The 25,243-nt window shown below is 35.1% G+C and overlaps 3 protein-coding genes across 7 annotated transcripts; 1 reads left to right on the forward strand and 2 right to left on the reverse strand.

Annotated features, from left to right (window-relative positions):
* Positions 1 to 832: 832 nt before the first annotated feature.
* On the reverse strand, positions 833 to 8,442 carry LOC107804594 (uncharacterized). Of its 5 annotated transcripts, none has more exons than XM_016628511.2 (10): positions 8,117 to 8,442; positions 6,889 to 7,411; positions 6,375 to 6,522; positions 5,995 to 6,108; positions 5,059 to 5,164; positions 4,679 to 4,897; positions 4,002 to 4,071; positions 2,041 to 2,216; positions 1,570 to 1,636; positions 833 to 1,159 (listed from the first exon to the last, which is right to left on the reverse strand). In XM_016628511.2, the coding sequence occupies exons 1-10, from the start codon at positions 8,261 to 8,263 to the stop codon at positions 1,011 to 1,013; spliced, it is 1,719 nt and encodes a 572-aa protein (XP_016483997.1). In that variant the 5' UTR covers positions 8,264 to 8,442; the 3' UTR covers positions 833 to 1,010. The 5 variants fall into 5 exon arrangements, with proteins under 5 accessions (XP_016483997.1, XP_016483998.1, XP_075112266.1 ...); XM_016628512.2 differs by having other exon boundaries at positions 5,995 to 6,105; positions 8,117 to 8,441; XM_075256165.1 differs by having other exon boundaries at positions 5,995 to 6,105; positions 6,889 to 7,484; positions 8,117 to 8,407.
* Positions 8,443 to 12,513: 4,071 nt separating this feature from the next.
* Positions 12,514 to 20,017, forward strand: LOC107804592 (telomere repeat-binding factor 4). Its single transcript, XM_016628509.2, has 6 exons — positions 12,514 to 12,883; positions 15,016 to 15,215; positions 16,498 to 16,582; positions 18,008 to 18,091; positions 19,064 to 19,340; positions 19,485 to 20,017. The coding sequence occupies exons 1-6, from the start codon at positions 12,734 to 12,736 to the stop codon at positions 19,514 to 19,516; spliced, it is 828 nt and encodes a 275-aa protein (XP_016483995.1). The 5' UTR covers positions 12,514 to 12,733; the 3' UTR covers positions 19,517 to 20,017.
* Positions 20,018 to 21,099: 1,082 nt separating this feature from the next.
* On the reverse strand, positions 21,100 to 23,782 carry LOC107804593 (glycylpeptide N-tetradecanoyltransferase 1-like). Its single transcript, XM_016628510.2, has 2 exons — positions 23,646 to 23,782; positions 21,100 to 22,623 (listed from the first exon to the last, which is right to left on the reverse strand). Exon 2 carries the CDS (start codon positions 22,596 to 22,598, stop codon positions 21,300 to 21,302), a length of 1,299 nt encoding a protein of 432 aa, XP_016483996.1. The 5' UTR covers positions 22,599 to 22,623; positions 23,646 to 23,782; the 3' UTR covers positions 21,100 to 21,299.
* Positions 23,783 to 25,243: the final 1,461 nt, after the last annotated feature.

Consider the following 25,243-nt stretch of genomic DNA (forward strand, 5'->3'; position numbering starts at 1 on the left):
TTCTGAAAATGCAGCTCTCTTTCCATTTCCGACATTTTTCTTGTTTTTTTTTTTTTTTTGCTTTCTTTATTATGAGAGTTTTGGATATATTCCCCACTTGTTCCAGATGACGAAAAGAAATTGGCTTTTGCTTTATAACTGTTGTCACTACTATATGTAAAATACTTCTATTGTTTTGTTCTAGTAACGATTTTTTAGAAGTAAAAAGATTGTATTGTACAACACTAATAATCTGTAAAGTTTATTTCAGATGTTTGATTAGACACAACATTAATTGATGACATATGGCGTAGTGGAGGGACATAGTGCATGAAAGCATGCACTGGCATGGTGATACAAATTATCAAGTCCTAAGCAGTAACAAAAATAAAAATATCCAGTTGTAATGGAAAGTTACTTGCATTTATAGTACAAAGTTAGCATCGTGATACGGCTTGACCAATTTGAAGTTACCAAACACCATAAAAAGTGATTATTAAAATAGTATTTTAAATCATATTAAGATGAAAATCAATAATATTATTTCTTTTTTGCTTTCTTTATTCTGAGAGTTTTGGATATATTCCCCATTTGTTCCTGATGACTTACAACAACAACAAAAAACCCAGCATAATATCATACTATGGATCTGGGAGAGTATTGTGTACGCAGCCTTACCCCTACCCTAGAAAGGCAGAGGGGCTGTTTTCGATAGACCCTCGGATTAAGGAACGGTGATTCTTGATTACTTGAAACTGCTTATTTACCTTGCTTCCTCCAAATAACGAAATGATATTCGCTTTTGCTTTAGGCACTCTTGACACTACTACAACGTAAAAGAAGCAGCAAAATAACTGAATAGCGCCGATATCTATTTGGTTGTGCGCATACCAATTTTAGAGTTAGACAAGTTAGTATTCCTTCATAACTAGTATTTCTGAGTACATATCTCGCGTTGATTTTACACAGGGGAATGAGATGTTAGGAAACGTCTGATCTCGATATTTGCAAAGAGCCATAACCATGCAAAGCTATTGATTCTGACCTGGCACGCGAGCTACTTCTGCAATGATGCGCGCAGCAGCAGACTCCCTTGCTTCACGCGGACTCTCATGTATGTTGCTTTCACTGGTAAATTCGAAATCGGCACCTTTCACAATGACTTTGGCTTGAAATCCACCTTTAAAGGAGCAAACACTGACAAGGATTAGCTCAACTTTGCAGAGTACTTGAGCAAGACATTTGAAAATTGGAGAGTAGTCACTCAATTGGACAGGTAATTCTAAAACAAAAATCAAGATTCAAGGCTTCAATTAGTAGACAAATTGGGAGATGGCTCTTCTGCTGTAGCCACAAGATCTAATTTCTGGGGTTGAGTTAGGCCCAAGGTCCATTTCTTCACTAGATCAAACCGATTCGAAAAAAAATGTGGAAGTAAAATGGTCAAGAATTCATAATAAATCTTTCACATGCTATCACATTTGTGGAAAAGAAATCTCATCAAATGTCCCATCAATAGCAATAGCATGCATCATAAAAGAAGACCACTATATCCGTTTGAGGTAGATGGGAAAGTTTCATATATTTTACCCTCAAATGGAAAGACTCGATATGTTGGCAATGCCCAGTTACTCCTGCAGCACAGTTGATCCAATTGCTGCGGACATAGAATTGAAGAATAAATGCGTGGACGTTACATATATGCAGCAAGTAAAAATCAGAATAAAGAGAAGACACTAATACTTTTAGGAAAAAAAATTCACAATAGGATTTCAGAAAGAAATAACCAGTTGAAAGTTCTTAACTTTGCCATATGCTTATCCAATACTAAAGATATTATATAAATAAACAAATGCATTCAAGTCAAAATAACTGCTGATTTTCTTAGTTCAAATAAAGTGAACATGTCCCTTATATTTCCCAATAATGACTTCCTATGTATATTGAAGGAAATATCAGAAATACCAAACATGAAGAAAATTTTCAACCAACAACGGAGAACAGAAAATAAGAAAAGCGAAGAAATAAAAGGAAATGTCAAATTCGGATGCCTCATCTTGCCTGACATTGGTTTTGCAAAGTAAGAATGGCCTCGGACAATCTTTTTCCCTTGCTATGAATAGATTGGTCTTCTACCAGTTGATTGGTATTGTACTCAACTCCTTCACCTTTCACACATGCGTCATTAGAGCCATCTACGAGAGCTTCAATCTTCAATGGTAAATCATTTTCACCCCCTGCATATAAATTAAGAAAGAAGTTATGCTGACAGTTCTCAGATCATTGGTTTAAACTGATGCTATTCAAGTGAAAAGTCTCCCAGAGGTTGACATAAACTATCGAAAATGGGTATCAAAACATCAAACATTAGCAACAGATAATGCCACCTGTCATAAGAGAAGTTACCAGAATGTTTTCTGTCCATTGTTTTTCTCAGTTCCAATTAAACCGACACAGAAATGTCAGCTCTGTTGCTAATTTCTTAATAAAAGAATTTCCTTTCATTATTTATCATCTTTTCAGTATCATTCTTTAAGAAACAACAGGGCCTTGATTTATCTCATAAAATCTGAAACTTACCAATAATGCAGCTTTTAGATCTATGTTATGCCCGCATCTCTAAAAAGAACAGAGCGGGTGTATGATTGAAGATACCTAATTAAGAAATAATCAAATTTTCTTTCCTCCTTTGATCTTTACCTTTCATAAATGTGGAGACTCCACCAACTCTTTACCCAGAAATATATTTGATGGACTAAGCTGAGCTTTGACGTTTGCAGGCTCATCCATTGACAAACTTTTTCACATCCTACAAGTTTCAACATTTTCCGTACCATTTGCATTATTGTTCATCTCGCTTTTTATGCTTGTTTCTTGTCCATATAACGTCTCTTCCTTCTCTTACAAAGCCGATGAATTTTTAGTAAGGCATGCACTATCAAGTGAGAATCCTCTCTAAAGATACACAAACTTTTTTCTCTTTTTTTTTGGTTTTTTGATAAGCTATATAAGAGATTCTTCAGAAGTATAAAACTACACGTGTACACCTGTTCATCCAACTCATCAAGGAGCTTACAAGGTGGATTTCAGATTTATTAAAATATTAGGCAACAACTCTCCATGAAGGATGATATTGCCCACTGTTTCAGCTCATTAAAGGCAGCTAGTGGAACTTTTGCTGGTTTAAAGATGACGAACAGACCAAGAATGGGTGACATTAGCTTAATTACAGTAATTTCCTATAAAATGGTGAAGCTTCCTTTTTCTTGGTTAAGTCTGACTATATCATTTCATCAGATGCGACTCTTTTTAGAGAGAAAAAGCAATTTGCTTAACAAGGAGAGAAATACATTGGTGAAGATGAAATGCCCTTTATACAAGAACAAAACTAAACAATGTAACCAGGCAATGAAATTGTTTGACAAGATTCCATTTTAGTGGTGCTCCCAAATTGTGCTGCAGGTCTACCAGAGCCATAACCCCAAAGATACTGCACTGTTGAACCACAGAGAAGTAAAGGAAATTACTTTCTCTGACACCAAATTGACTGGCATAAACCATTGTCACACTCCAGTTTCACATATGATGTTATCAGTCAGGTAATTGTTTTAGCATCAAAGTTATACAATTTTTTTTTATTTTACTCTACTGCAATCTATCTGACTCATGGAAGTAAAACAAGAAAAAAAAATTCTTACCAATTTCTAAGGAACATGATCCTTGAAGAACAACAAAGAGGAAAAGAAACACGAGAAGGGAAGTTTTTATGCCTTAGTTTTGCAAGTTGTTAATAGCAAGATAGATAGCAATCCAAGAATATATATGAGAGCACAAAAAAAATGATGATACTTGGAACCTCCAGTCGGCAGTTTGTATTCACTCTAATAGTCGCACATTATCTATGCAATGCCTTAAAGGTAACCAAAAAAGACTCCCTGCCCAATAAGAATCTAACTTTCAGGAAAGAATTTAATATTCATTGAATAAGATGAATGACGCTAGAAAAGAAGAAAAGATCAGACCATTTAATACTGTCCGAATAGTTTTATCACACAATGCAATCTCATCTTCCAAAGTGCGTAGCTGAGAACTCTGAAAGTAAAAAAAGGAAGATATCAGGATGGTAATCAATGTCTTAAAAGTTTGACGGCAAATAGTGGAAATAAATAGCATAATCCACAGTTTTCTACCACCATATATCGAGATAACTGAATATGTTGACTTCCTTGAAGCCTTCACTCAGATGGTCTTCCATGTCCGATGCCCAACATGAATGGGAACCCCCCCCCCCCCCCAGGGCACCCCAAAAAAAATAGAAAAGTGGGAATGAAACAAGACCACCTGATCAACGGAAAGACGATGGAAACTTCTTATAAAAGGAAACAAATAATTTTAAATTCTTAATTTTTTAGTCAGAAGTTCGTCAAAGGAAATTGGGAAAAATTCATCAACAGGGAATGGCGTATTGGTCACTTGTCAAAGAAACTAGTGCAAATTCTCCTCTTACGAATTCCAAAAAATGTAATACCCAAAGATTCATCGGCAAATTCTGATCTGTTGTTAATAATATTGCCCAAAAGTGAAACTAGCAACCATACTTTGTTAACCATAGAATGAAGGATTGTCAACTAGAAATGACATGCACCTAGGACGACATAGGCAGAATAGCAAAAGGGGTTACTACAGTCAAGGCAGGTACCAGTTTCTCTCTTTTCCAGAAAAGAACAGTCAAGGCAGATCGTGATATTGCAGATTCCTTTGAAGCCAAAGTGGTTACTACATCCTCAGAATGTTGAGAATCCAACTGAGACGAGCTTACTGCAGAGAGTCCCTGCATGCCTCTTCTTTTCGCTTCAATAATCTTTTCATCATCACAATCAGTATTGCACGACTTAATCATGAGTCGAACCACGTTCTCCTGTCAACATGCTTGAAAACTGAATACTCACAACCATTTTCATCCATGCTCCAATAATCTTGCTAATCATATATATATTTTGTCAAATCCATAATATCGACTCTGAAAGCATGAGGTAATAACAAACTTATACTGTAATTAGTATAGGAGTTAATTTTCACCTCGTTTACTTCTTTCTCACTGGAGCTACCTCTAATATGTACATCATATGCATGACCAGCTACCAGTTCTACAGTTAGATCTTGCAGGCCATTTGGTAACAGCTCCCTGTGATCACAATTCATTGTAGTAAAAAGAAAAAAAGGAACTATGCTTAGTATCCTCCTCTCAATAGTTAGAAAGAGCAGAAACTAGATATCTAGGAAATAAACAAATATTTATGTTATCTAGAAACAGAAACTGAAGGTGGGCTTCAGGATAAGTGCAAATTTGGAAGTACGGGTTTTGGTTTAACCTCTTAGGAGAAATAGATAAAATAAAGTAAAACAAAACAAACACGTAGTCACTCCAAAGAATACATGAATCACAGTACAAGATACGAAACCAGTTAATCGCAACACGGCAAAAGTACCGGTGCTATCATATGCCTCAGATACAGGTAAGGCTTTTCAACCGATAAGCATAGTTTTTATACAATCTTAATCAGTATCAAGCAGCAGTACCAAACGTCTTAAGTATGCTCTCACGACCAGTTACCTTGGACTTATTCAACTACAATATTTTTGTTAGATAGGCTAGCATAGCACTGTAAATATTAGTGTCCCACATTGGACAAGCGAGAAAGCACTCATTTAATACATGTATATAAACAGATAGAAGCGTAAGGCATAAAGGCCATGTATTCCCAAAAGCTCTTTCTCTCGTGTTTATTTCTCACAGTCTCCTATTGGTAAGAGACCTCAAAGCGGGGGCTTACATAGCTGCAAGGAACAGTTAGAACTCTGAATTACTCACTGGAAGGGAAACAGCTAAGCTTCTGCTAGAGCATATAAAATTGAAATGTAAAGAGCATTTTCGCTACAGAAACTAGAGTGCAACATTTGACTAAACATTTCAAAAGAATAACCAAAAGTAAGTGGACCAGATGAAACTTCTACCTAGAATACCAATTCGACAAAATATCTCTGTAGGGCAGCAAGTGAAAATACTCAACAGCTGGAGAAACCACCCATCCACTTAGGATTTTCTTGATTAGAGGACCCTGCAAGCTACTTCAGAAGCAGATTCATAAAAAAAATAGTCATTCCTCGTCATGGGAGCAATATTTATAGTACTGAAATAAAACTTAAAGCAATATTCATTTATGCAATACGAAATTGATGAACATTAAGATTTTCCAGATTATGCATCAAATATTGGTAACAAATCTCACATTTGACAAGAGATGCATATGATTTAAGGGTCCACAGTTGACTATTGTGTTTTGTCAGTTAATTTCCTGAGGCATGAACTTGAATATGTAGAGAAGTGGACCAACCTTTCAATGACGTCTCCAATAGGAACCATAAAATCTTCATGGACAGACTTAGTGAATTGTACAAGATATAATCGAGCTGTTGCTTTTTCTTTATCTAAGGAATATACAAGGTGGCTCTCCAGGACAACCAGATCATTTCTATTGATGCCTGTTTCACATGCAAATTACATGAAATATTTAGTCATTCCACAAATATTACAGTGTATATACATTTTGAAATGAATGTATATACATAACTGAGGTTCCTTCAAGGATAGGATATTAATGCATTTTTCGATACCTCCAACAGCCAAACAAAGAAATAAATATAAGAAAAAGATTCCTAAAACTCAGAGATAGAGACCGGGAGAGGTTTTTTGTTTTTTTTGGGAACCAGCACAAATAGAAAGAAGATAGCTCAACAAGTCTGCATGAAAAGCACTAATAGTTGCTCTACCTCACTAGTTTTCCTATGCTCTTACTGCAAGTCTTAACTTAAAATTCTAGAATTTGTGATTCATCGTTAAGCATATACCTGTTGCTTCTGCGGCAGCAGAAAGCGCAAGCTCTTCGAGCCTTGCTCCATCAGCATACTGAGAACTGGTTGAAGGTATATTAGTAGACCTTTTCTTTTTGTTTATACACTTTGAATTAAAAAGAGAACCTGAGGAGACGTCAAGATGTTTTTCAATAATGGACCAAACAGCATAGGTCATAGAACTACGCATGAGCAAGCAATTCTCCCTCCTTGAGTCAACTAAGAATACAACAACTTTGGAAGTAGGCCATGTCCCTGATAGTGGATCAGCTTGTGCAGCATCTAGCGCCGAAGATATATCACATGCCCTCATAATGGCCCTCTCAGTGAGTGAGATTTGGCTTTCCAAATCGTCCACGTCTGTGTAATCTGGTCGACGCATTAATTCCATATATGTGATCAAACTTGGTTTCAAAACTACAGCCAATTGGCAAAACGATGTAAAATTAAGAAACTCTATTTTATGATCTTGATGTTGCTTCCTATAGTAGTAATTGTAGAGCAACACAACAGCTTCCACCTGTCAACATCAGCAACCACAGCAACCAGTAGAAGAATGAATTAAGTACCACAAAACAAACATACCATAGCACCTGCATTAAGGTTTTCAACTGATCAAAATAGCATATCCTTCATTATTCAACTTCCATATCAAGCTTGAGTATGCTATCGTACTGATTAATCTAAATTCAAGCATGATGCAGCTCACCTCTACTAATATCATTTATATAGACTTCCTCCATTCCTATTTCATAAGATCTTTTCCCCAAAGTCAATTTCACGAAATAAAGAAGTTGAGCATACGGAGGAAAAGAAAAAAAAAGACTATGAATTAGTTTATGGTGTAACTTTTACATTTAAAATTACCTGTATTAAACTAAAACTTGCAAACTTTTGCACTTATTGCTATAATTAAATTAAAAGTATTAAAAACATATGGCCAGGTCAATACTTCTGTGATTTTGCTTTATCGAGCCCAACCTCTCTACCTTCACAAGTAGGGGTAAGTACCACATATATACTACCCTACCTAGACCCTACTTGTGGGAAATACGCTGGGTAGTATTGTTGTAAAAAGATATGGCCAGAGTTAATTTTGTTTGACTCCAGGTAAGCCTAAAATGACAACTTCATGGAACAAATTGATTACAAATTATTGTATAAAAACCAAAAGAGAGAACATATCAAATGAATGAACAGAGAGTGGCAGGCTATAATGTACTACCTGTTTTGCCATGGAACGTTGTTGATCAAGTGTTGGAACTTCCTTTGATTTGAAAGAATTGCGCCCTAATAATGGTTCCACCATGCATTCCAGCAATGCCTGAACCACTTCCTCCGTTGGACCCACCTCCTCCATTTTTTCATTCATTTGATTCTAGAATTATAGATGAATTTTTGGGCATGCAAATCAAAAATTATAGATGAATTTTGGGCATGCAGAGGGGTTTAACAGTGGTCGAAGAAACGTGGGTTTTGGCGTTTAGCGGATTTGGGGTTCTTTCACTGATACAGTGATATAATAATAGCGTGGGAAGCCAAAAGTTCTTAATAGCATATTTGACCAGACTTTACAAATTTATTCATTTTGAAAAGTGTTCTTATTCACAAGTATTCTATCCACTTGAAAAGTAACTTTTATTTGTCCATAATAATTTTCACTTTTACTTGTATTATTTTTAGTATATTCAGAGAAAGACAATTTTTTTTTTCTGTTAGACCCATAGTACTAATTAGTCATTTCAAATCATTTTCTCAAATCCATTAAAATATGCATCAATTAATATGTATATTATGATAAATAGTAGACAAATAAAAGTAAACGGAGGGAATATTTAATTAATCAATTTTAAAAAATACTTTAATTATAATTAATAATTTGTGCTTGGTTAAAATATAAAAAAGTAACTATCAAATGATGTGTTCCAGTGGATGAGACTGATCTTTCCTTAACCAGAGGTCACGAGTTCGAGCCTTGGGTATGGAAAAATCCTTGGTAGGGAGTCCTTCCCCTCAAATGGGGCCCTAAGCGGCACGAATACGGATATAATCGAGCTCCAATATGAGTATCAGATACTGGGTGAGAAACCAAGTATATTGGGGAAGAAGCTATTCTTTTAGCTTCTTAGTTCTTAGAAACAGTTTATGAGCCTGTTTGGCCACGCTTGTGGGAGGTCGAAAGTATTTTTTTTGTTAAAAAAGTACTTTTCAGAAAATGTGAGATGTTTGCCAAGACGAAGAAAGTACTTTTGAGTAGCAGCAGAAGCAGTTTTATCTGCTTTTGGGGAGAAACTATAAATTCTAACTTCTTCCAAGAAACAAAAGCAGAAACAGAAAATTAATTTGTTCAAGACAAAAATAACCTTATAATAAATTGATATTTCTAAATTATTACTCATTAATTTAATATATATTTTTTCCTTTTTCTTTTTATTTCTATCATGCATATTTTTATTCTCTTTCTCCTATTTCTGAGAGTAGATTTTTAATTTATATTAAATAATGTAATTTGATATATTTAAATTATCATGTAAGCAATAAGTAATACTAGAAACTCAATGCTATTACTTTGGAATAACTATATTTTATATTGATTAGAGTTTTTAATTTATACATTTACTTTGTTTTTTATATTTTAATTAATTCTTTTATAAGAAATATTTAATTTTTTAAATAATACTAATTGCAAAATGAACATTTATTGTTCTTTTTCATAATTTGATACTTAAAAATACTTTTTGAAAAAATTGGTCAAACATAATGAGCTTGCAAAAAGCATTATTCAAATAAATTGGTCAAACACAAAATGCTAATTTGTTGAATAAAAATAATTTTTAAAAGAAGCAGTTTTTGGTAGCTTGACCAAAGTGACTGTATGTTACTATACAAAACAACTTTTTTCTTTTTTAAAAGTCTGGTTAAACTTGTGCTCACATATTAATTTAAACGTTAAACAATTCATTTTATGCTCTGTCTAACTATATTATTATTTGTAAAAGTTCAAACTTGCAAGCTCTTTCACACAATTCAATATATTTGACTCCCATATATTTGCTTTGGAAAGTGTTCAATCTAGAACGGTGTGGAGTGGAAATAAACTTTTTTGAGTAAATGGTGTTGATATGCTATGATTTTTATTTTATTTTTTAGCTACAGCGTGTATTTATAGCGTACTAATGAATATAAAGTATATGTCCTGTATATACTCTTCAAAACTTAACCATGGCTAAGTGTTATGCATTTTTACTTTAATTTGTTGATTCGTAAGGTTAATTTTATTTTGTTAAGTATAAACACTGCATACATGTAAGTGTCTACCCTATGATATCTACTTCATGTCTAATGGCAGTTAAAAACTCGAAAAATCGAACCAAACCAAATCGATCAAAAAATTCGATACTTTTTTGATTTGCTTTGGTTTGGTTTTGATTTTGAATTTAAAAACCGATCAAATTTGGTTTGGTTTTGATTTTAATAAAAATAAAAACATCGAACCAAACCGACTATAGAAATACATATTTAAAATTTATTATTACAACAATGTACATTCTAAAATTTTATGGTACATGTTAATTGTTTGCACTTTTTCTTTTTTTTACCTGACCCGTTTTAAAAACGGCAAAGGGCTAAATATACCCCTCTACTTTCAAATATTGTTTACATGTACCCTTCGTTATACTATTGGGCTATCCATATCCCTACCGTCATACTTTGGAACAAAAATACCCCTATTTTGGATGGAGTGCCACGTGGCAGCACCAGATTAAAATGACCTTTTATTTTTACCCAACCCATTTTACAAAAAACCCACAACCCGAACCATATTTTCATTTTTCAGTTTTTTTAAAGAATTTTCTTTTTATAAAACTTAAAAAGAAATTGCAAAATATTTTCGTTTTTTAAACTGATTAGATACTGAAAAGCTTTTGCAAAACAAATTGTAAAAACTGAAAAAATCGTTTTTTTAACAAAATATTCTTTTTGTAAAAACTGAAAAAATTATAAAAACTGGAATTTTTTTTCTTCAGTTTTTAACAAAATATTTTTGTTTTTAAAAAACTGAAAAAAATATTTCCAACAAAATATTTTCGTTTTTGAAAAATGTTTTAATTTTTTTTTCCAGCTTTTTTAAGATTTTCTTTTTGTAAAAACTACAAAAACAAATTTGTATAAACTGAATTTTTTTGTAAAAATAGGAAAAAAAATCGTTTTTAACAAAATATTTTTATTTTTTAAAAACTGAAAAAATTATTTTCAACAAAATATTTTCGTTTTTGAAAAATATTTGTTTTATTTTTTTCAGTTTTTTAAAAGAATTTTATTTTGTAAAAACTAGAAAAACAAATTTGTAAAAATAGAAAAAAATATTTTTTGTTTTTTAACAAAGTATTTTGGTTTTTTAAAAACTGAAATTTTTAAAAAAATGAAAAAAATGAAAAGGGGTCGGATTGTGGGTTTTTTTAAAAACGGGTCGGGTAAAAAAAGGGTCGTTTCAAACTGGTGTTGCCACGTGTCACTCTATCCAAAATAGGGGTATTTTTGTTTCAAAGTATGACAGTAGGGGTATAGATAACCAATAGTATGATGGTAGGGGTATGGATAACCCAATAGTATAACGAGGGGTACATGTAAACAATATTTGAAAGTAAAGGGGTATATTTAGCCCTTTGCCGTAGAAAAAATAATGAAAGCATTAGCTCTATGCATTACTAATACCTTGTTTGGTATATATTTTTTAACCTGTGTATAACTAATACTTTTAGTTATACATCATACTTGGTATTATCATATGTATAAGTAATGCATAGAAAACTATGACATTAGTAATATCAAGGCATTAATGCTTGCATTAGTATTGTTAAAGACAAGATTGTCCTTAAAAGTCCTTTAAAGTTAGATAATATGGAGAGCATTTTTGTAAACAACTATTTTTCTTTAAAATTATGCAATGCATTTATAATTTTAATACATCACACCAAACAATAGATAAGAAACAATATATGCATAACTAATGCTTGCATTACTAACCTATGCATTACTAATCTATGTATTACTAATACACCTTATTTCATATTATTCTTATACACCCGAACAAACGACCCCTTAGTCTAGCTTTTTGCTATTATAATAATCTAGTTCTTTTCCTTTACATTCAACTTTGATTGGTAGTTTTCTTTTGCTAAGTACAATAATCTATTTTATGATAAAAATAATATATTTTTGATTGGGTCCTTAAATTATTCATCACAATTTGATTCAATTATCATCAATATATCTTGAGAAATACTAGATTTCTCAAAGACCAAATAGTTTGACAGTGTTACGTTGAAAATATAGCCGACGTAATATGTGTTTGGCAGTGCATGTCTCATATTTAAGAAAAACCGATAAGTAAACGAAGAAAAACCGAAATCTGACAAAAACCGACATAAAACGAATTAATAAAACCGACCTAATTGATTTGTTTTTTTTATATATAATATTTTTACCTAGTTAAAGTAATTGAATTTGGACTAATAATTAACGCTGTCAAAATATAAAATTACAATAAAATAAGGTGAAAAGAGGAGGCTCCCATAACTGATCGAATTTGTCCTCTGGCGGGAGCTTCATAATAGTAGGAAATTACTCATTTATTTCTTTGGGAATATCAGATTAACAAAATCTGCTTGCACATTGTTGACGTTCTGCTTTTATTCCCCTCAGCGGGGTTCCGCCATGGTCGAAAGAGTTTCTGGATTCTTCTTCGAGAACACGTAAACCAATTCCTCCGATACATATATAGAAAGAGAAAACGCTCGTAGGTTATAGAAGATTGAGCGTCGGAGAGAAAGAGAGGGAGATGGGGAACCACAAAGTGAAGTGGACGTCGGAGGAAGAAGGAGCCCTAAAAGCCGGTGTGGCAAAGCACGGAACCGGAAGGTGGAAGAACATCCTCAGGGATCCTGAATTCGCGCGCTTTTTGACTAATCGCTCCAACATCGATCTCAAGGTTTCTCGTTTTTTTTTTCTTTTTGATGTATATTCATTTGTTTGTGTGTGTTGTATTCTTTTACTCTTGTTTTGGGTTGATCTTACGCAGAATTTATACTTGAAAGTTGAAATTCAGGACTAGGGTTAATGTGTTTCCCTTGATGTTAATGTGTGTTGTTTTATCGTAGTGATTTTTGTCCCGTGTTGTTTTGGAATATCGAGCATCAGTATAATATTGTTCATATGTCATGAGGCTGCTTCTAACTGTTGTGGTTTCTGGTCTATTGCATCATAAATGTTGGGCATTGCAACTCCTTTATTTGTTTCAACGAGTTAAATATTGCTATATTCATTTTGTAGCAATGAAAAGATATGGTTGCAACATGTGCGAGGACTTGAAGTAGAGTCATCAGCCAACTTCCTCTTTGATGGTGCTAATTGCTATACTGCTATACACCACTCTTTGTAGTATATTAAGAGAATGTAGATTATGATGGCTCTTCTAGGGGTTATTCAGGTGGAAAATGCTAGTGTAAAACTAGATTATGGTTTGTTTTCTTTATCTGCTTTACCACCCTGATTATGTGCTCATCTAACCATTCTGATAGGTGACAGAGTTGCATGTTGTTGTTCATGCTGCTTTACTCTTCAGTATAGCTAATTATATCCCTTTGCTTTACGTCTCCTGGTTTATCCCATTGATGTTTGTTTGATAATACATCCGTAATATTTTTCGTTGAAAACATCACCATCATATGTTGTCTTTGTCACACTTAATTAAAAAATTGTCTTTCTCACCTTTCCACTCTTCAAAATCTTAAAAAATACTACATACTCATAGTAAACTTGCTGAAGTTGGTAAACAATTATGTGGAATGCTGAGTGGCAATCTCAATTTGAGGTAAAAAGTAAACACTTTCAGGTAATTTCCATATAGGGCTGGACCACTATCACGAGTTAACTTCTGGATAAATGACCTCTCACATTCCCAAAGATTAAGTTCTTCCTTTCTACATAACATTCATTCTGGATATGTATGTATGTATATACTTTTTGTTCTCAATTTTCATAAAATTCCTTGTGCTTTGGTTTTTCCCTGGCTGTTCCTTCGATGTGTATTTTCCCCTTCACATTATAGGTCTTTTAGGTCCTTCTCAAATCATCTGGCAATTGGGACCTGAGGTGGAACAGTCTCCCTTTCCCCATCTGCTTTATATCTCTATTGCGGCCATGGGAACATAGCGTCTTTGTTGACTTAACCACTAAGGATACCAAATACAGCCGGATGAAGTATCATTTCCTGTGTTGTCCCTGAAATGAGATGGCTTAAGATTGCAATGAAAGACTAGGTTTGCTGCGAAAATGTCATTTCACCTTCCTTTCCCTTTGGTGTTTAATATATTCGGCTTTCATTGTTAGTGACCTTGATTTGCCTTTTCATAGGAGAAGAACAGAGTATGGAGTATATCTGTGGAGTGGGATCTATGTTATATTCTTCCTTTATTGCAAAAAAGACTTTCATTTGTTTCTTTTGTTTGTTTCAAAATCATGTTAATTTCCCTCATGATGAAATATTTTTCAATCTTAAAAGTCATATGGCCGGACTTTAACCTAATTAACTCAACCTGAAGAAGTTACCTTTAATTCTAGTTTGGCCCACCCTTCCTTAAACCAACATATAATTATAATACCCATATGGAGTCAAGGTAACAACTTGTGGATAGACGAAATTTATCAAAGACGGAACTTTATTTATGCTGGTTCTTATGCCCAAACTTAACCTCTTTAACATACTTATCAAAATTTTGTTTGGACAATGTCCATTTAGGTAAAAAAACTATATTAGAAGTGTTTAATGCTACAAAAGAGAGTGTTGTTTTCTTCCAATCACTAAGACAAGTGCAACATCTTAATCTAACTGGACTTTCCAGTTGTGAAGGAACTTGATCAGAAAAAGGTGGGACTCTAGTTATAAGATATGCAGTGAAACCTTTGCTCCTGGAGCTAAGATCTCAGTCTCTTTGTGGAATTTCTGCTTCTGCAATTTCTGTTGTATTGCAAATGTGGCAGTCTCTCATCCAGAAGAGGATTTTAGCTAGTTTTCAGACTCAACATGATAGTCGTTACACTTTCTTTGGTCTCTATGAATAGGATAAATGGCGAAATATGGGTTTTAGCACTGCTGCGCAAGGCTCTAAAGATAAATCCAGATTTTCTCGTGCAAGACCAAAGACAATAAGTGCACTTGCACTTTCTACTGTTCAAACTCCTTTGGCTATTACTTCAGCACCCGAGAATGACGCCATCGATGGTTCTCTCGAAAGCCCACAAGGAAGCAAGAATGCTCCGAAGTAGGTGACTCCTTTTAGCTTCTTGTCTTACTTGTACGCTTAGCAGCTATATTGAACTTTTCAAGACTTAGTATTTGTGTATGCATTTATACTTCTTAAAAAGTTCTGTCAGGAAATAACTTTTGTTAAAACTTGCTTGTTAGTATCATTTCCTTCTTCTCGCTAGCTGAAGGGGGAGCAAGAAATTAGTTATAATTTCGTGCGAAAGAAATTTCTCCTGCACTCCCCACTAGCCTCACCTCTTCCTGCCCCACCTCCTGCAGAAGAAGGAGAGAAGGAGAGGGAGTAATCTAAGGAAATAGGAAAACTACAAAAGTGTCTGAAAGGAAAGAGGAAAACTACGTAAGTGTATTTGTGATGGCAGATACAAAAGAATGTAGCCGAATATAGGCCAAAAAAACAGAAATAGCATTTCTTGCATGACAGTACCGGTTGGTCTTTCACTATCTAGAAGTTAAAGCTGTTTCAATAGGATCTTTTGCATAGCAGTTGGCTTTCTGCATTCAACAACAACAACATCAACAACAAAAAACCCAGTGTGATACCACAAGTGAGGTCGGGGAGGTGGTGTGTACGCAGCCTTACCCCTACCTTGTGAAGGTAGAGAGACGGCTTCCAATAGACCCTCGAAAGTTTGCTTTCTGCATTCGTTTCTTATATTTGAAAATCGTGGATGCCTGGATCTTTTCTTTTGGGTTATATCTTTGGTTTGTTGAAGTTTATCATTATCCTTCCTGAGCTGAGGGTCTACCGGAAACAACCTTTCTTCCTTTTTAAAGGCAGGGGTAAGGTGTGCCTACACTCTATCCTCCCCAGACCCTACTTATGGGACTACAAAGATATTGACGCCATACTAAATTTTGTCCCGACATGACCGAGTGAGGATGAGGAGGTTTTGAAGATTGTGACCGAACTCTGGTATTTGAGTTTCCTACATATCTCGGGTTGCACAAGAATCGGGTTGTGTGTCATTTATTACTAAAGTAAATATGAGATTATTGCATGTGCCATATTGAGGTCGAGAAAGTATATGTTGCTCGTGTTGGGCTTGGGAAGAATGGCTATAGTCAATTTTTAAGGATTGTGGGTACTGGACACCTTGAGTTTTCTCAATGAGATCCTGCAGGGTCTACATTTGCAATGCTTAGGATATGTATCTTTCTCAGCCTGCTTTTACCTCCACTACTGACCCATCCTTAGACCTGTTGTAGAAATTCATACTTTATTATGCAAGTTTGGTGGCTTTCATCATCATATGTTCATGTCTCTGTCATTCTTCCAGGTATAATGATATGATTTTTGAAGCATTATCATCCTTGAAGTGTTCAAATGGATGTGATCTTGGTGTCATTGTGGGATTTATTGAGGTGAGCTCAATCAGCTTATAGTTGTTGCATTAAACTTCTATGGGAAAGTCATGCTTATTTGGCTTCATGATCTTCATGTTTGGTTTTGCTTCTTCTGCTTTTCCAGTTGACATCTTAATGAATTTTACTTGAATTTCAGATTTAAACAAGTCACTTGAACTATACATGGCGTGTTGGGCTGCTTGAATTGCTTTAGCTTCATAAGCATCAACTTTTATCTCTTTGTTAGCTTCTTGGTGCAATCTAGTCTCTGTACTGATGTAGATGCCATGTTAGATACAATTGGGACTTGCACAATATGTAACTATGTTTTGAACTTTTGATGCACTAGTTTGATGTGGAGGCAATTTCCTTCAGCAAACAATATGTATGTTTAATGTACCGATGAATCCTAGGTTCTAGATTTGCCCTAGTTTTTTCCACGATAACAAGGCAATGCAAGGTAAGATGTTTATCTAATACTACTTGTTAATAGACATATTTTTATTTGACACTCATGGTTATCTTCCAAAGGTTTATGACAATTCATGTGAAGCTTCGACCATTTTCAGTTTCCTGTGGGATTTGTGCTTGGCCAGCCCTTCAGGTTCTCATCCTCTATTTAGAAAACATTGAAATATGCAATTCAAGATAACCTTTTTCCTTTTTTCAGCCTCCTTTCCCTTTGCTGAGAACGTTGTAAATTCTAAACTTCATTATAGATCTCATAGGGCAAATACAAGAGCAGAGAAAATGACTTCATTCACTCCTGGAGTGTGGTTTATTTTCCAAAAATTGAAAATTACCAGTTGAATTTAAGGATATTTTAAAATGTATTGAAGTGTGTTTTGCAGTAACATGATTTTGGGCATACAAATACTTTAACCTGTCTTTAATCTGTGAGCTTATGCTACCATACTAGCGGTTGAGGTATGGAGTAACAACCTGGGGTTCCCAGGTTTGAATTACAGCTACGGAATTTGGTGTGGCTGCGAGGCCACTTCCATGCTTGGCTAGTAAGAGTACCATGGCAACTTTGCTTGTGGGGCTGGACAGACGGCTGGAGACCACTGATAACTAAAGAAAAAGAGGCTTCGGTGTAATACAGACACACATTTGTTGTATAAATTTAACGCTGAATCCAAATAGAGTAAGTGATGCCCTTTTTGCTTAGATTTTTGATCTGTTGATAGATCCAACTGCTGCATGTGATCCTTTGTGTTTGGCTTTTAAAAAAATGAACTAAAAAAAGTGTTGTATGATCTTCTGGTAACGTTTTTGTTATATAATTCCTTTTTGACTACTCATTGCATTTATACTTGACAAAGGAAGTTGACTCTATCCCTCGCTATTCTTTGATCTTCAACTTTTTAGTGATACTTCCGTTTGACTAATTGAATTTATACTTATTAAAGGATGCTGACTCTATTCTGCTCTTTATTGCAGCAACGACATGAAGTACCACAAAATTTTAGAAGGTTATTAAGTTCCAAGCTGCGAAGACTTGTTTTAAAAGGAAAACTCGAAAGGGTAAATAATTTTGCATCCCTTAGTAAGCTTCTTGGTGTATTTTCTTGACTGCAACACTAATCTACTTCATTATTTACTACGTATCTCATGTTGATGAATGATTCTACTTGTTTTACCATTCAATTTGAGGATTTTGGACAGCTGTGGTTCAATTGATGCATCCTATGCTGTAACGAATTAAGATATTAGGCCAAGTTTCTATTACTATAGTTTGACGCCGCCTTAGTCCTATTATTCCAGTTTGACACCACTTCCCCTTTATATAGTGTAAGTTAAGCATTGTAAAGAGTAGTTGATGAATGAACCTAATTTTCTTGTCTTTTGTTCTTCCTTTTTCCCCACTTTTTTCTTCTTTCTCAGCTCTTCTCGGTTTACTCTTCAAATGCACTGTTGCTTTGAGCTCACTCCAGCTCATTTGCACATATGCTCCGAGAGTCTGACTGCTTCTTGAAATTGCTTTATTATTGTCTTATCTGGGAGAAACTTCACCAATTCATCAGTTTATATTTTATTCACCTAAGTGTCATTGCACTTAGCTTTAACTCAGCAGTCATTGGTTAATTAAGCCTGATATTGCAGCCTTCAGAAAAAAATGAAGGTCCATGTTCTTTCAAAGTTCCAACTTGCAAAGTAATTGCAGATCAGCCTTCGATCGGAATTGTGTTCTTTGAATTACACGGAGCGATGGCATCTTATGTTCAGTTCTTTGCGACAGAAAACATCAAGGGAAACATAACTATTTTCACACAACCTTGTCTTGGCTCGTTATCTGCAACTGTGCCATTAAGCATCACTTTCAGATTCAAGCCACAAGAATTTTTGGCAAACCTGCAACCCCACCCCCCTCTACCCCAAAAGGGGGAGGAGGGGGGTGGATGTAGTATTCACACACGGGAAATTCAGGAAAACCTTGCTTTCCCACATTCTTGAAGTGAAGTTTTAGCATTTTTCTCTCTATTTGATGAAATGCAGGTCCAGAATTGCTATAAAATTAAGGATGCAACATTAGAAACCGAAATAACTACTCCAAAACAAAAAGATGTCTTGCCAAGGCCAGTCCCAAATTCAGCTGTAAAAGTGTCCTGTGAAACAATGGAAGAAGCTGTTAGGATTGCTGCTTACAAGATTGCTGATGCAGAAGAGAAGTCTTTTTTGGCGGCTGAAGCAGTTGATAATGCAGAAAGGTTGTCAAAAATGGCTGAGGATGCTGAGTCAATGTTACAACTCTTCAAAGAGATCTATGAACAATGTAAGTGTCTGGTTGTTACCTTGTGCGCTAAATATGTATGGATGACTAAGGTTTTTGACAGTTCAATATCTAAATGCAGCCGTCAGCAAACCTTTGGGTTGGAGTTACTAATTGAAGATTTGCTTCATTTCTTCTTGTTTCCAGGTTCACGAGGTCAAATTGTTCTCTTGGCTTGATCAGTCAGAGCAACGGATTGTATATACAGCTCATTGAGATGAGACGATTTTCATTTTCTGATAGCAGTGGGTTCACAGGATGCCAGAACCAACTTATTTTTTTTTATTTGTAGTAGTATACTTGAGAAAAATTGTGGCCACACCTGAAGCTTCAGACGTCACGGTCATTAATATCTGGTGTATCCTACCCATCTAAGTTCTGTAGTACAGGCTATAGGTTACCCTTACATTTAAGTTTTGCTAGTTTCTGTTCATAGCTTTGCTAATGATTTTTCCTGTCTTTTTAAGCGGAGAGAAGACAATATGGATGGAGGAGTTAATTTTGAGGGGTATAGGTAATCAGCCAGCTTCTTGGGGGTATCTGTTTGTTTTCCAACTACTCAGCATGCTAGTCTTTCAACTAGTTTCTATTGTGGTTACCTTTGTGCATCTGGCTAATTGGCTATGTTGACTATATATTTGATCTGATGCACAACATGTATTAAATTAGCTCTTGAGTTACCTCTTAGATGTGCGAACTCCAGCAGCGTGCCAACATGCTCTCTATTGACGTTAGTTTTAGTTCTATTTTCTGTCGAACTTGGATAGGTAGAAAATAGGAATGAAAAACTCTTCAGGTTTGTCCTCGAACCCCGCGCATAGCGGGAGCTTAGTGCACCTGACTGCTTTTTTTATATAATTCTCTAGAGGCTCAATTGTTAAAGTCCTCTACTTCTCCAGTCATTTGCGTAAATCAGCTGTGTATTTCGTGCCATGGAATGCCAGTTTCAGTTCTGCAAGTAACTACAAAAAGGAAAAAAGGAGGTTCGCTATTTCTTGGGGGTGTGGAAGGAAAAAAGAAAAGAGAAAGCCCTTTAAAGATCATCTGGAAACACATTCTAATCTTTATTATACGTCTGGTCAAAAATGAAATGTTAGTAAAATGTAGCGGCAGCTTCCTATTCGATGAGTATATTACATTCGACGATTATGTTGTCTTTCTGGCTTTCACACAAAGGTAATACGTGAAACAAGGCCTTGGTGGATGAGTTATCCAATATTTCTACGGTTCTACTGGTAGAAAATAAAAAGTATTATGTGAAATTAATGAAGGTGCACACAAGTTGATCTGGACATTATAATTATTATTAAAAAAATACCAAGAGACTTGTCATATCTAGAGAGAAAACTCAGCCCAAAGGGAATTAGTTGTAAAAGTGCCCTCCCAATGGTAGAGGATTCAACTTTCAACTATGCGCTTCAAACGATATACTGCACGATATTTAAGTAAGCCAACAACTCAAGAATCTCAGCTAGACAAGTCTTATTCTTTTATTTTTCCCTTAAACGCATATTTTCTCACTGAAACTGCCTGATGCAACAATCCATAACCAATTTGACCTTTTGGTATAATCTAACAAGTATAAAGTCACAGAAAATAAGCCCAATTACAATCCTAAATATTTCTGAATGTGATAAAACTGCTTTATTAATGGCAACCACAATCAAGCAAATAACGGACTTAGGAAGGATGTCGAGATGACAGCTTACCAAGAAAAAGGAGTTGGAACTATATCTTATCCATAGTCACAAGGAAACAGGGAAGACCAGAAACTGCAAAGTTCCATTGAGAGGGCGACAAATATTGAACAAAAGAGACTATTCAAAAGTTCAACATCCAAGCGTAAATACAGCGTTGGAGTCCAGCTAAATATAACAGAACTGAGGTAACTTTCCAGTAGAATTTAGTGTAAATTTCCAAAATGCTTTCCCCACAGTGACAAACAGTTTTTGCGACCTCCAATTACAAGAGTACAAGCCCAAGCTCTGACGCTCTCAAAACATGCTTTAGTCGATAGTTGTAGAGATAATAGTGGAGTTTCCCATCACCAGGGCAAAACTTCAGTTGCTTCAAAAAACTTTCGTTCTGCATAACATCTAGGGCGTTGAAAACATCAAAATCCTTCTGCTTTGCCACAATAAGGGCATCATTCATCAACTGAATCAACGGAGTCTTTGTAGAGACATTGTAATACGAGTAAGCAGCCTTTAGAGTGGAATGATTCTGGTTACCAAGAATTGACGAAGGAAGAGTGTAAAAACTGCAGAAGTCGGTGATTTCATGAGTCTCGGGGCTTTCGACCAGATAACTGTCAATCACACCCTCCTTTGGCAGAAGCCAGTGTTCCACATCATTTTCATCAAAGTCAGGTGCAACCACAAACTGCTTCAAGTAATTCCTAAGCAATCGAGTAACTGCAGGAACATCATGGGGCTCCATCTTTCTGAACCCGGGTGTGACAGTCTGATCAGGCAACTTGTACAGCTTTATTGTACGGCTCATTGTCATCCTTGCACCAAGCCTGGAAAACCCGACGTCAATTAGCTTCTTTGGATTCAAAGATCTATGCCAATATTGACAGGTTGATATAGGTGTTGGAAGTACCACCCCAGCTGTATAAGCAGCTTGCCAAATATTCTCCATATGAACCCTCCTTGTGACCTCCTTTATCATGACAGGAGCAAGTCTTTTTGATCTAAGCTTCTTATGAACACACAGAAAATTGATTTCTGCCATGGTCACAACAGTATCTCGAGCACGTATTCTTGCAGGTACCCCTGTAATAAAAGCAACCAACTTTTTTGAGGTTTTCACTCTGACTCCAATGTGCCAGCTCCTGTAGAAACCTGGAGGGCGAAGTGCCCATCGAAGAAATTCTTTCGAGTAATTGAACCTAAACATGTTCTCATCATCCTCAACGTAGTTGTTCGTTAGGAGAACATAGACCTCATTGCACATTTCCTCCGAGTCCATATCACAGGTGGTCCACTCATATGGACTTGGAAGGTTGTATGGCTCCTGCTTAACTTCTGATAAGGGAGTTGGAGGTTCAATAGGTCCTTCAGGCAAGCTTGCATCCCCAAGATCCTTAAACTGACCCACAGGTTGAGTCTCCCAAAACTTATGTCTCTTTGCGAGGGAGAGAGATTCTTGGACCTGTCGAGCCAAGGAATCAATGGATACCTCATTGCCATTCGCTGGAGCTAAAGTATTATCAGAACTGGAGTTATGGTCCTCAGTTGCCTTAATGTCGTCAGCCATTTCACCAGCTTCAGTATATTATTCTCTGCCATAACATGATAAATTAAATATCCAGAGCAAAGGACTACATAAATAAGCAACAAACATACAGTATAGTGGTAGAGAGATCTGGAACATATACTAAGCATCAGGGGGATAAAATGGGTTACGGCAGGTACTATGACGGAAGTAGCTAAAAGCTTTTATTTAGTGAAGACAAAGAAGGAATTCAAGATAGTTTGGACCAACGTACCCTGCTGTTATAATCTGGTCTATTATGGAAAGAAAGGAATTGGATGTTTGTTCGAAGGCAGTATCACCTCATTGAGAGCCAAACGTTTAAATCATTTAGGTTTTTGGTGTAAAGTAGATTTAATAATAACAGAGGCTCTTCTTGAATTTTATCAGCTCCCTTAGTTTTTGAATATATGAATAGAATTGTAACACAGAGATTGTTTTTTCTGTACATAGTGCAACTACTTCACACCAAATGAGCAAAATTTACTTTCCTTAATACAAAATTTACTTGATTCCAAATGAGTAAAATTTAGTGCAGCTCGAGTAGGTAGCACACTAGCACCCCTCAAGCATCTTATATTTGATGTAAAATGTTTAAAGCACATTATCATTTATAAAGAAAGAACTCCAATCAAATATACATATATCTATCGTAATGTTCACATATACATGGTATCCATCAGAATATCAAACTGATATGTGTATGTATATATAACAACATGTGCAATATATTAGACCAAAATTGTTGTCTCCAAGGAATCATAGAGTAGAATAAGCTGCAATATGATTATTGACAAGCATGGTCAGCTGGTTTACCAGCTGAATTACTACGTTATTGATAGAAACCAAATCAAGCAACAATTTTTCACTATTGGATCACTTCATATCCACGATAACTACCACTTGATTCAAAATTGAGCATACTGTGATAATATATAAGAATACCATATCAAAGCGCACGTAGATTTTCCATAATATCTAAATCAAAATCAATTAAATTTTCCTAAAATAAGAAAAAATATAAAGCATGATCGAATTAGGAAATCAAACCTTCGAGGATTGTGAATTCTGGTCGATGACGGAGATCTAGGGTTTCAGAGTCTTTATTGAGGTACCTGCAGGCGTACCGGAGAACGCAAAGAATATTAAAAGGTCGAAATTGGAAGCAACGAAGCTATGGACGGAATATGAAATGGTTGAGATTGGAGATGGGCCTTGTTTATGGGCTTTATTCATCATTCTATTTGGTCTGGATTAATACATTTCATTTTGGGCCGTTTTTGTTCGGAAAATTTAAAAAGTTAAAAACTAGCCATTTTATAACCTTATAATTGAAAATAGTCACAGAATTCAAAACTCATTGAAAAATAGCCGTATTTTTTAATGAGTGACGGTGTTATTGGTTTCGAACTCCATGATATTGTCCTGGAGCCCGAACACTATCATGGAGTTCACACTTTTTTAAGTTCGAAATCCATGACACTATCAAGGATTTCAAAAAATGGGACAATATCTTGAATTTTTTACTGGTTAAGTTCAAATTTCATATTAAAAGTGACGACTTTCAAAGGATTTTCAAACACTAACTATTTTTCAAATACAATCATTCTCTTCTCTCTTTTTATTTTATTTTATGAGAGAATGGTACAGGCTACACCTTTAATGTCAAGGCTCGTGGTATATTGATATGCCACAAGTATCTTTGGTGATAATTAGCCAGAGAAATATCTCCAACTTGTACTAGGCCGAATGTTGTCTGGCACTTTGATATTTGCAAGCTCAACGGGACAACGACCTTTCTATTTTAATCTTATTTAAGTTGTTGAAATTAAAACTAGATGAGGAAGTATCAGCTATCCTCAGATTCACTTGTTATATAAGCTTAATGACCTTTCTATTTTAATCTTCTAATGCCTTTGCTATTAACCAATTTTGATATCTTAACTATTTGAGTTATAGTCCTCATATCACTTGTTAAAAAAATTAAGTGGGGCAGGGAGGGTTGAAAACTAAAAAAATAACTATATGGGGCAGGGCGGGGCGGGTTAAATTTTTTGTGGGTTTTTTCAAACCCGCCCCGCCCCGCTCGATTGCCATCCCTAATTGGATCTTCTTGGGACAAAGGAGAACAACTTTAAAATAGTACGGGGTAGCCAGTTTTCGGACTGGTCATTCAAAAATAGCCAGCATTTGCCAAGTCATTAAAAAATAACCACATCTTTCCTCTTTCTTTTTATTTTAGATTTACGTCACTATCATCTTTCACGTACTTATAAAATTTTTTGAAAGATAAAATATTACAAAATTTAATGTGATGTACAGTCATAACTCTCTATATAATATCCATATATAACAATTATTCACTATAAAAATTAATTTTTCTTCGGAACCAATTTTTTAAGTTATATTTTATTTCTGTATAATAGTTTTTCCATTGAATAAAGTTTCCCTTTTGCATATAACATAAGATTTGAAGATATGCACATGATATTGACGAGCGCAAAATCGGTGTATAAAACTTAGCCTCGCTAGTCAAAGACAGTATAATATTAAATCGTCTCCACAATGACTGATTTAAATAATGTTCAAAGAAATCTTCAGTTCATCACTATTCAGGAAAATAAACCTTTGATTTTGAGTTATCAACG

This window comes from Nicotiana tabacum, chromosome 6 (genome assembly GCF_000715075.1).
Source record: "Nicotiana tabacum cultivar K326 chromosome 6, ASM71507v2, whole genome shotgun sequence".
NCBI classification, from domain to species: Eukaryota; Viridiplantae; Streptophyta; class Magnoliopsida; order Solanales; family Solanaceae; genus Nicotiana; species Nicotiana tabacum.

Bases quoted from the DNA above. Each gene is read 5' to 3' on its own strand.
- LOC107804594 (XM_016628511.2), bottom strand. From the start codon at position 8,263: ATGAATGAAAAAATGGAGGAGGTGGGTCCAACGGAGGAAGTGGTTCAG. The intron at 4,072-4,678 runs GTACCTGCCTTG...TTTTACTTTCAG, and splicing joins TCTGGAAAAGAGAGAAACTG to AGTTCTCAGCTACGCACTTT. The intron at 1,637-2,040 runs GCAAGATGAGGC...CTATGTCCGCAG, and splicing joins CTTTGCAAAACCAATGTCAG to CAATTGGATCAACTGTGCTG.
- LOC107804592 (XM_016628509.2), top strand. From the start codon at position 12,734: ATGGGGAACCACAAAGTGAAGTGGACGTCGGAGGAAGAAGGAGCCCTA. The intron at 15,216-16,497 runs GTAGGTGACTCC...TCATTCTTCCAG, and splicing joins GGAAGCAAGAATGCTCCGAA to GTATAATGATATGATTTTTG. The intron at 18,092-19,063 runs GTAAATAATTTT...GATGAAATGCAG, and splicing joins TAAAAGGAAAACTCGAAAGG to GTCCAGAATTGCTATAAAAT.
- LOC107804593 (XM_016628510.2), bottom strand. From the start codon at position 22,598: ATGGCTGACGACATTAAGGCAACTGAGGACCATAACTCCAGTTCTGAT.